Raw genomic sequence first — 11,049 nt, 5'->3', positions numbered from 1 at the left:
CTCTGCTGTGGCTGAGGCTGACAAGTGGTCCTAGGGGGTCTTCCACTGATGGGCACAGGAGAAAGGCTTAATAGGGCCAGCAGAGGCTTGGGTGTGAGAATTTGGGTGCGAGAGGCAGGGGCCATGCAGACCAGAGGACCAGCCACCACTCTTCACACAAGAAGTCACAACCAACCCAGCCTGTTCCTCCAGGACTGGAGCCCATGGGTTCTAAGCCGCAGCACAGCACAGGATTTGAAGCCAGTGGTGCCCTCTCCTGGCCAAAGGGCTCTGACACTGTGGGAAAATGCTGTATCTGGCCTCAGCCCAGGTAAGGGGAGTGGGGAGTGGAGAGAGTTTGGAGAAGGCAAGCTGGGACTCTGGTTGCTCTCCAGGCTGCAGGCCTCCGCTCACCTGTGAGCTCTTCCCGGCCTGGCCCTGAACAGCAGGGACACTGCAGCCCATCCCTGGGGTCCCGGAGACTTGGACCTCCTTTGGGCCTCCCACCACCCCCCTCCACTAACAGCCCAGCAGGGAGCCAGGGCTACAAGCAGGTCCACCTCTAGGGTAGCAGAGCTGACCATTTGGCTGCCTCTTGCTGGTACTTTGGATGCGGGGCGAGGACAGGAAGTTCTTGGACAAGCAGGAGTTTGTCTGCTGTGATCCAAGGAAGAAGTTTGAGTGGTGGTGGGCTAGATCAGCAGTGTGGTCCCACAGGCAGTGGCCCTGCCTCCTTGGTTCCTTTCCCATAGTGGACCCCACAGTCACCCCACAACCCTGTCCCTTACCCCTTCCTCCAGCTCACCACTGGCCCATTGCTCTGTCTGTCTTTATTGATTTGGGGAAAAGTGGAAGGGGAGCTGGAGGGCCACGACACAAGCAGGACCACCCACAGTCAGCGAAGCGCAGAACAGCGTGCAGGAAGGACTTTCCCTGGAGCCTCTCCAGGTTTCACAGGGGTTGTGGCAGTGACAGGGGAGGGGAGCCCTGTGGACATGCTCCACCAGCCCCTAGGTGAGGGCAGAGCCTGGGGGGTGCCCCACTCTCACCCCAGTGCCATGTGCCACACTGACATCTCAAACTCTCCAGCAGAGGCCAGCCCCGGGGTACAGGGGATGGGGAAGAGGAGTGAACGAGTCCGTGGGAAGAGAATCTGGGGGTCAGTGCACTCAGCCTCGGCATCTGCCAGGGGTGGAGGGAGAGAGAGAAGCTCACAGGGAAGGGGAATGGTCCGGAGGCACCCTTGGCCTATCCTGTGCCCGTGCTCCCAGTCAAGGCTCTCAGCAGCAGTGCCCACTTGGTCTTCGCACTGGGCCCTCTCAGATCTTCACGGTCTTGTAGTCGTCAGCCCCTGCCGGCCCCTCTCTCATCCACTCCTCCCAGAACCCTGGATCCTGCCTTCCAACTGTGCTCTCCACCTTTAGCCCTCTGCTCTCTGGGGTCCACTCCGCTTAACTCTTGGCCACATGGGGCTCAACACCCTCTAAGTTCACCAAGGAACCACCACCCAGGGAGTGCAGGGCCCACCCCCACACACCTGGGCATCACCAGTTGGGGGACTGGCCAGCCCGGAGGCCTGGGTGGCTGTGGCGGGCCATCTTCTGCTCTGAGGCCTCCTCACCCTCTGGGCTGTGCCCCAGCTTTCGGATGTGGCGCAGGAAAGAGGTGGCATTGAATGCTCGCTGCAGGGAGAGGGGGGATATCAGGCCATGCCCTTGCCCTGGCCCCAAGACTTCAAGGACCACAGAGGTCACTGGCAGCCCAAGCCATCCCCCTGAGGCTGAGAGATGGGACAGACAGGGAAGGCAGGTGGCCTCCAGCCAAAAAAATGTCCACGGGCCCCATCCAATACTGACCTTCCATTGGGTTCGGGCAAAATTCTTCTGGATCTGTTCACTGACTGAGCCCAGGATATCCTTGTCAAAGGCAGCATCCCCAGAGATCCTAGGGGGAGGCCAAGGGTCAGTGGGGCAGTGGAAGGTCTCTGAGGGTGTGGTCCTTCACTCTGATGCTGAGACAGCTTGGTAGGGGTTCCACTCACCAAAGATGCTGTAAGGCCTGCTGGCAGGTGAACCTCTTCTGGGGGTCTCGCTCCAGAAGGTGCCGGATGAAGTCTTTGGCTGGAGCAGGGAGGCCAGGTCAGCCCAACCTGTCGCACTCCACTTATCACTCCCCCCTCCCTTCCCTGAGCTTGGGGTCAGCCTCAAGTTCACCTGATTCTGAGATGTCATCCCAAAAGGGAGAGTCAAACTCGTAGCTGGCCCTCAGGATCTGGCTGAAGAGTTCGGGGTCGCTCTCGTCGTAGAAGGGGGGGTACCCACACAGCCTGGCACCCACAGATGAATCACCCAGCTGTCCAACCCTCCCCAACCCAGCAGGGAGCAGGCAGGCAGAAGAAGAGCCTTTCGCAGTGGTCACTCACAGAATGTAGGAGATGACACCCAGGGCCCACACATCTACGGCCTTTCCATAGGGTTTCTGCTCCAAGAGCTCTGGGGCTGGGGGCCAGAGACAGACAGACAGACACACACCACGCACATGCACACCAGCCTTCAGTGCTTCCCGGCTCAGCCTACACAACCCCAGGAACAGCCCACCACCTACCCTGCCCCTGGCATCACAGCTCCCGCAGGGTCCCCCAGCCCTCTAGCCCCCAAGGAACCTCAGGGCGCCCCCTCACTTACCCACATATCCTGGAGTTCCACAGGCAGTGCCCAGCATGTTGCCAGCCTGGATTTTGGAGAGGCCGAAGTCAGAGACCATGATCTTAGAGTCCTCGAATGGTGTGGCATAGAGGAGGTTTTCAGGCTGTGGCACACAGGTGACCAGAGGAAGTGCCAAGTCAGCCCTGGCATGGCCCCTGGGGGCTGGGACAAGGGGCTGAGACTCCTCAAATCTCCCAGACCCTTGGTGCACAGGGAGGCTGGGTCCGGCCTGGGGAGGTGGGTAAGAGGACAGGTACCTTGAGGTCACGGTGCACGATGCCCAAGCTGTGCAGGTAGGAGACAGCGCCAAGAACCTGGCCCACCAAGTGGCTGGCATCCTTCTCTGTGTAGGAGCCACGCTCCATGATGCGGTCGAACAGCTCACCCCCTGTCACCCTGTGAGGAGAGGGGGCTCAGTTGACCCAGGCCCCTTGGCCTCCACTCACCACCCAGCCCCCAGCCTGTCCCTGGCCTCCTCACAGCTCCATGGCCAAGTAGAGGTGGGAGGGGCTCTCGTGGACATCCTCCAGAGCCACGATGTTGGGGTGGCTGACCCTGGAACAGCAAGAAAAAGCCCTTGTAGGCCATGCAGCCCCTTCTAGGCCTCAGGGCCTAAGAGCACTTTCTTCCACTTCTGCCCCCTTCCCTACTGCAGGCCACCCCTGCCCAGTCCAGCAAGGCAGAACCCCATTCCAGGCCTTCCAAGGGACACAGATGAAGCAGGGCACTCCAATACAGGACACACTGCCCACAAGCCGTAAGCAATAGCAGCCTGGCCAGGCGTCAGGCACGTACCTGCGGAGCACCGCAATCTCATTCTCCACCAGGGCCTCCTTGCCTTGAAGGGCCTTCTTGGAGATGCACTTGAGAGCAACAAGGTGTGAGGAGCCCCGTTCCTGGGCCAACACCACCTCAGAGAAGGCACCCCTGCCGTAGAGACAGCGGAGGCAGGAAGGGAGGGGGAAAGTTGAAGAGGAGGAAGAGAGGAGAGGGAGGGGAGAGAGAGCAGAGGTGGGGAGAGGGAAGGGTCCCCCTAGCTGAAGCAGAAGAGGAGGCCCTCTCCATCCCATGCCACCCATCCCCCCACACACTTACACATTCACTGACACACATCACATTCACTGACACACACTCACGAGCCCAGCTTCTCCCGGATCTCATAGACACTGCTAATGTCCTCCGTCTGTTTCTTGAGCAGCAGCATGTCTAGGGGGCAAAGGAGAGGTGGAGGGAAGTGCTCTGGGTGAGGGGCAGCCCCATCCCCCACCCCAGTCTCAGCAGTGCTTCAGCCTCCCTCAGAGGCAACCCCACTCAGGAACACATGTCTCATAAGGTCCCAGAACCCTCCCCCAGCCCAGGTACCTCTCGCCCCTCCCCCACCGCCTAGGTCAGCACTCTCAGGTGGGACGCTTCCCTGGTAGGCCACCAAATACACTTCTCCCACCCCCTCCCCAGATACACCTCCGCGATCCGGAAACCCCCACCCTGATGGCGACCAACGGTCAGCGCCCAGACACCTGCTCTCTGCTGCCACACAACCTGCAGCGCAATCAGCCGTCTTCCAGAAGGCTCCATGCACCCCCACTCTGGCCCCTCCGAGCCCACCCCCATCCACAGCGCCCAAAGGGCCCTCCCTTTCCCCCAGGCCTAGACTTGCCACTCATTGCCCAGTGCCCACAGGCACAGGCCACCAATCCGCCTGAGATGCACCTGGCGAGCCCAGTGCACAGCCGCCTGCCACTGCCGCGGCCACCCACGCGGCCGCCCAGGCACACTGGGCCCTCAGAACCGCGGGCGGGAGAAACTCCGCAGCTTGTGCCTCCAGCATCCAGAGCTGCGTGGGCAGCGCGCGTGCTGGCCAGGGGCGCTCCGGGCGTGACAGGTGTGCGCATGGACACAGGGGGGCTACAGTGGCCACAGCCGGGGACCCTGAACGCCCCTGCCACGGCGGGTGAACCTCTAGGAGTGCTCGGTACGGACCTGAATTGGAAGCTGCAGCGTCAACTCACGCAGTGACAGCCGCGCAGAACCCACAGCCGGCGCCCTGTCGGCCCCGCCCCCTCCGCGTGCGTTCCTGCCGAATGCTCGGGGCCCGAGCTGGTGGTGGCTGAGCGTGGCCACTGCACTGCAGGGCGCCTTGTAAGGCAATCTGCGGGCAGAAGCTGCCACTTCCCTCCTTGGTTATTGATTCAGGTTCCCACTGGCTTCAGCCCCCTGGCGGCCAGGTTGGACCGGCCCCAGGGCCTTTGCACCACTGGTGTCCTCCGTCCCAAAGTCTCTTTGCCCACATGTTAACATGGCTGTGAGCCTTCTTTGGGTCTCTGCTCCATCCAGGTAGTTTGATCTGAAACAGTCTCCTTCCCTAGCCCAGTCCTGCCACTGCCACATCTGCCCCCCTGGCCTGAGCCCCAACAGCAGTGAGTTGGATGACAGCCAAGGCCTCCTCACTGGACTTTCTCTGCCCTCTGAACCCAGCCTTAATCTCTCTTCCCTACCCAGAAGCCTGAACATTCCCTTTATTGAGACCATATCATCCCTGGGCTACAACCAGCCTCCCCCCGCCCATGGCTTTTCATGTTACTCCAAGTCAAAGCGTGAGTCTTCACAGTGGCTGAAAGACTCTGTACGGTTGGCCCCCCTTTCCCATCACTACTCTGGCCTCTCTCTACCTACTTGCCCCCTTGCTGAAGCAGCTCCAGCCAACTCCAGCCACAATGGCTTCCTAACTGGCCTTCAAACACACCATGCATGGGGTGTGTACCATACATGGCTCTCAAACATACAAACATGCACCTGCTCCAGGGCCTTTGCACTTTCTGCCTCTCTGCCTGGAATGCTGTTCACTCAGATATATGCTTGATTTGCTCCCTCACTCCATCAGGTTTCCATTCAAATGTTACCTCTTCAAACACACCTCCCCTGCTCCCTCCCCTGCTCCCTCCCCTGGCCCTATCTTCAGAACATCCATCACTGCAAAATCACTTTCTGTGTCTTCCTCACCAGAATATGTACTCCTCAGAAGTGTCTCTGCTGATCTGGGGTAGTACTCAGAAAATAAGCCCTGGGTGACCAAATTCAACCTTCCAACAATTAGTAGATTCTTTTTACTCAGTCCCATCAATTTGGGTGCCACCTCCCAGGGGTCCAGGCCTCACCGGGGATGGAGGGGTGGGTTTCCTGGCTGTTGACAAGAGCATGTGCACACAGGACAGATCTGCAGGGGCTCCATGGAGTCACAGGGTCCCCAAGTGACCTGCTGAATCCGTCTTCACAGGGGTCTGCAGGCCCCTGGCATGACACAAAGTCTTTAAGAGGGTCCACAGAGCAGGCAGAGGTTTTTAAAAATTGTCTTTCCAGATCTCACCCCCTACATGTACTCTGTCCAAAAATCAGTAAGTTTGAGAAGCCCCCCGAGGCCTCCCCCCTCCCTTTCCCAATTGCCCCTCCTAGTTCGCTCAAGTGGGCTCCAGAGGCCCCAGCCCTCAGCAGCGTGGGCCTCACTCCCAACTGCTCATCTCTGTGCACAGGGTTTCCTTGAGCTTACACCTAAAACAGAAGAGAGGAATGGGACTGACGGTAAGCCCATGTCGTGCTGGCAGTAAGTCTTATTTGACACAGACCGGAGCCAATCTTCCTTGTTTATTTGGTGATTATGCCAGAAGAAACATGATCAGAGCCCCGTGGTCACAGGTTATAACAAGAAATATAACTAATACACATTTGTGTTTTGGAGAAGTACGGTGGAGGAATAGCAAAAAACTGCCGACATGGAGAAAGATGGGACATGGAGACCTCTTTGAGAGGCAGCAAATGAAAAATGGAGGCAGGAATGAAAGGGCCCACTTCCAATGGGACCCTGAGAAAGAAGAGCCAGTGTGCAGAATTTGATGGACACAGGTATCAGTTCACCAGGTGATTTTGATGTCATTGGCCTTGTGTAAAAAGTGATATCATGCCCTGACTGGTGTGGCTCAGTTGGCTGGGCATCGTCCTGCAAAGCGAAACGTCGATGGTTCTATTCCCAGTTGGGGCACGTGCCTGGGTCGTGGATTCGGTCAGTCAGGCACGTGAGAGGCAATTGATTGACATTTCTCTCTCAGATCAATGTTTCTCACCCTGTCTTTGTCCCTCCCTTCCCCATTCTCTAAAAATAAATAAAATATTTTCTGTTTAAAAGTGATATCACAATTTTTATCTCAACTCAGTCTTTACAACACACCAGGAATTATACCCTTCACAGTTATTTAAAAAGCTGTTGAAATATTGTCAATGTGAACTTCAAAATGCATGTGTGTTGGGTGGTGGTAGATAAAGAACTTTTGAAAATCCTTTCAGGGACCTCTTACTGAAAAATTAACTCGAAGCGCCTCATAGACCTAAACGTAAAATGTCAAGCCTCTAAAAGAAAACACAGGAGAAATTTTGTCTTACCTTGGCTTGAGGATGAGTTTTTAAATACAATGTGAAAAGCATGGTTCTTGAAGGAAAACAACGATTAATTGGACTGTATCCAAAGTTTCTATGCCTGCTCTGGGAACAGCACTGGTGCGAGAAAGAGAAGACAAGCCACAGGCTGGGGGAAAATCTTTGCAAAACACATATCTGATAAAGGACTGGTGCTCTTAAAAGCCAACAAGAAGAGAATGAGCAACTCCATTAAAAATGGGCAGCCTGGCTGGCATGACTCAACTGGTTGGAGCGTTGTCCCTTAACCAAAGGGTCAAGGTTTGATTACAGGTCAGCATGCATGCCCAAGTTGGGGGTTTAATTCCCATTGGGGTGCATGAAGGAGGCAGTTGATTGGTGTTTCTCTCCCATCGATGTTTGTCTCTCTCCTTTCCTCACTCTCTTATGTAAGAATAAAATAACCTTTAAAAAGTGGGCAAAAGATGTGAACAGACATGTCACCAAAGAAAAAATACAAGGGCAAATAAGCATATGAAAAGATGCTCCATGTCATTTGTCATTAGGGAATAGCAAATTAAAACAAGATACCACTACAGCCCTAGCTGGTGTGGCTCAGTGGACTGAGTGTTGGCCTATGAATCGAAAGGTCACTGGTTTGATTCTCATACAGGGCACATGCCTGGGTTGCAGGCCAGGTCCCTAGTTGGCAGTGGGTGAAAGGCAACTGATTGATATACCTCTTGCACATTGATGTTTCTCTCCCTCTTTCTCCCTCCCTCCCTTCTCTCTAAAATAAATAAATAAAAATCACACACACACAAAAAAACAAGATACCACTACATACCTATGAGAATGTCCAAAATCCCAACACTGATAACATCAAATGCTAGCAAGGACGTGGAGAACAAGAACCCCCATTTCTTTTGTTTTATTTTATTTTTAATCGTCACCTGATGATATGTTCATTGATTTGAGAGAGAAAGAGAGAGGGATGTGAGAAACATTGATCAGTTGCCTCCCATACATGCCATGACAGGACCAAAGCCACAACCATTTTGGTGTATGGGATGATGCTCCAACCAAGCAACCAGGCCAGGGTGGAACCCTCACTTATTGCTGGTGGGAATGCAAAATAATGGGAATAGTCACTTTGGAAGACAGTTTGGTGCTTTCTTACAAAACTAAACATATATGATTTAACCATTGTGCTCCTTGGTATTTACCCAAAGGATTTGAAAACTTACATCCACACAAAAACCTGCACCTGGACGTTTACCACAGCTTTATTCATAATCAGCAAAAAGTGGCAGCAACTGAGATGTCTGTCCTTCTGTAGGTCAATGGATAAATACACTGTGGTACATCCAGACAATAATGTATTATTCAATTATAAAGAGAAAAGAGCTTTGAAGCCATGAAAAGACATGAATTAGTATTAAATATATATTGCTAAATGAAAGAAGCCAGTCTGAAAAAGGTTACATACTGTATGAGGTCTGTCCAGCAGGTATCCAGCCAGGTACTATGAAAAAGAGAGGCATTTATTGAAGAAGATACAAAATACAGGAAACATTATACACAGAACAATGATGCTTAGTCCCCTTCAAAGTAGGCACCTTGGGACCTCACACAGTTCTCCCATATTGCCATCACCTGCCCCATTGTTTTTCTGAATCTCATCGATGGTCTGAAATCTATTCCCTTTCAAAGATAATTTCAGTTTTAGAAAAGCCAGAAGTCATGGGGTGCCAAATCAGGGCTATAGGGGGACTGAGTCACCCGGGTGATTTGATGTTTTGCCAAAAAAACTGTGTATGAGATGTGATGTATGAACAGGCACATTGTCCTAATGAATCTGCAAATCACCAGTTGCCCATAGCTGCAGCCTTCTGAATCATCCGAATAGTTTCCATGGAGGAATGTTCAAGCTTCATGCAAAACCTGATGCAGATTCACTGCCTGACTTGCTCAATCATTTTGAATGCAACACCACACAGTGCACATGCTCACTCAATGGCGTCTACTGCTCCCACTGAAGAGTGAAGTCATCACTGTTCACACATGCGCATTCCTGTCCACTCTCCTTGGCTGCCAGGTTACATCAATGTTGTGCAGTAACAGATTGATGGTTGCCAGGGTTTTGAGGAGGGAAATAGTGTTTGACTAAGGGAAGCCCAAGGGTGATTAGGGCAATGAAACTACTCTGTATGATGTTGTAATGGTGGATACGTGACTCTCTGCATATGTCAAAACCCAGAGAACTGTACAGCAGAAAGAGTGAATATGCAAAATTAAAAATAACACTTCAGGAAGTTGGAGGATCCCAACAAGAACTGTGGACTATGATCTAAGAATCTAGTGTATTACAAATGTACAAAAGTGAAGCACAGGTAAACAGTTTGTATTCTTGCACAACCACATCAAAATTACAACTAAACTATTGAACGACCATCACACAGAACCATCAAAAATCAAGCTGAATGGATATTTGACAACTACAGAATTAAAGAAACCACATCCATCCAGACTGGTAGGAAGGGCAGACACATGGAATAGACTAGTCTTACATCCATGAGGGGTGGATAAAAATTCATGATGGATAAAAATTTAGGAGGATTATCTTGAGAGCAAGGCATCCCAGACTCATACCAGGCCCCTCAGCCCAGGGTTCCAGTGCCAGAAAGATAAGTCCCCATAACTTCTAGCTGCAAAAATCAGCAGGGACTGAGTGAGAAGAAACTTCTGGAGTCCCAAGCAGTTCCTGTTAAAGATCCCACACATGGACTTACTCAGACTCACTCCCTCTGAGCTCTGGCATCAGGGTAGTAGCTTTAAAGACAAGCAAACTGAAAGGTAGCAGTGGTATACAGGGAGGAACTGAAGTGTCTGGCAAGAGCTGGGGGACAGTTTTCTCCCAGGCAGAAAGGTGGGCAGAGGCCATTGTCCCTTTTCTGAACCCTCCCCTAATAGAGCCACAGAGCAGGCAGGTGGGTGCCATATCTGAGACTCCATCAACCTAGCTAAATAACACTGCCTGGCCCAGAAATCCCCTAAGGATCTTCCCTCCCAACTGACAGCCCCAACCAAGCTGTTAACAGTGGCTTTTCTATATGAATGACTGGTCTTGGCTCATGCTTCACAACTTCCTAAATCCTCTCAGACAAGCAACAACTAGCCTCAGTGAGTCCCCATTCCCCACGCCTCTTACTAAATGGCCCCAGGCCTGGCATTAGCAGCAGCCAGCCTAGATTCACAGCTTGGCTTCACCTGGGAATCTCCAAGCCCAACACAAGTAACAGCCATCTCAGACTGCTTTATAGCTCAGGCAGGGTGGCCCCAGGTGAAACACAGGTGGGGGCTGACCTTGGCCTGCACCACCTGGGAAACCCCAGGGCCAGGGCACCCAGTGGACAGCTACAGACCACATCAGAGCACCACCACCCTGCCCCTGCACAGCTGATCCTCCACGGAGGGCAGAGTTTGGTGGTCAGTGGTCACAGACAATCCTTGCAGCTGATTGGCCTGGGTAAGTCCCTCCCACTGACCTGCCAACAGCAATCAAGGCTCCACTACAAGAGGAGGGTGTACTCAGCCCACACAATGGGTGCACCTCGAGTACCTAGCCTGGGTGACAGAAGAGGCTGTGCGCTACAGGACACCTACCGCATCAGGCCATGCTACCAAGATAGGGAGCCAGAGCAGCTCTACTTAATACATAGAAACAAACACAGGGAGGCTGCCAAAATGAGGAGACAGAGAAACATGGCCCAAATGAAAGAACAGATCAAAACTACAGAAAAAGAGCTAAATGAAATGAAGATAAGCAATCTATCAGATGCAGAGTTCAAAACACTGGTTATAAGGATGCTCAAGGAATTTAGTGAGGACCTCAACAGCATAAATAAGATCCAGTCAGAAACGAAGGTACACTAATGGAAAGAAAGAACAATTTACAGGG

General features: G+C 53.0%; 1 protein-coding gene across 5 annotated transcripts; it reads right to left on the bottom strand.

Moving 5' to 3' along the window:
• Positions 1-779: 779 nt before the first annotated feature.
• Positions 780-8,609, bottom strand: PNCK (pregnancy up-regulated nonubiquitous CaM kinase). Of its 5 annotated transcripts, XM_036016557.1 has the most exons (13): positions 8,578-8,609; positions 8,356-8,444; positions 3,821-3,890; positions 3,480-3,611; positions 3,165-3,239; positions 2,942-3,080; positions 2,664-2,787; positions 2,402-2,477; positions 2,193-2,305; positions 2,021-2,099; positions 1,836-1,923; positions 1,517-1,661; positions 780-1,161 (listed from the first exon to the last, which is right to left on the bottom strand). In XM_036016557.1, the coding sequence occupies exons 3-12, from the start codon at positions 3,886-3,888 to the stop codon at positions 1,524-1,526; spliced, it is 1,032 nt and encodes a 343-aa protein (XP_035872450.1). In that variant the 5' UTR covers positions 3,889-3,890; positions 8,356-8,444; positions 8,578-8,609; the 3' UTR covers positions 780-1,161; positions 1,517-1,523. The 5 variants fall into 5 exon arrangements, with proteins under 5 accessions (XP_035872450.1, XP_035872449.1, XP_028378807.1 ...); XM_036016556.1 differs by lacking the exon at positions 8,578-8,609 and having other exon boundaries at positions 8,356-8,497; XM_028523006.2 differs by lacking the exons at positions 8,356-8,444; positions 8,578-8,609 and adding an exon at positions 4,665-6,686.
• Between the last annotated feature and the right edge of the window lie 2,440 nt (positions 8,610-11,049).

This window comes from Phyllostomus discolor, chromosome X (assembly GCF_004126475.2).
Source record: "Phyllostomus discolor isolate MPI-MPIP mPhyDis1 chromosome X, mPhyDis1.pri.v3, whole genome shotgun sequence".
In the NCBI taxonomy this organism is placed as follows: Eukaryota; Metazoa; Chordata; class Mammalia; order Chiroptera; family Phyllostomidae; genus Phyllostomus; species Phyllostomus discolor.
Note: the sequence above shows the minus strand (reverse complement) of the source record. Positions and strands in the feature narration are given on the sequence as shown.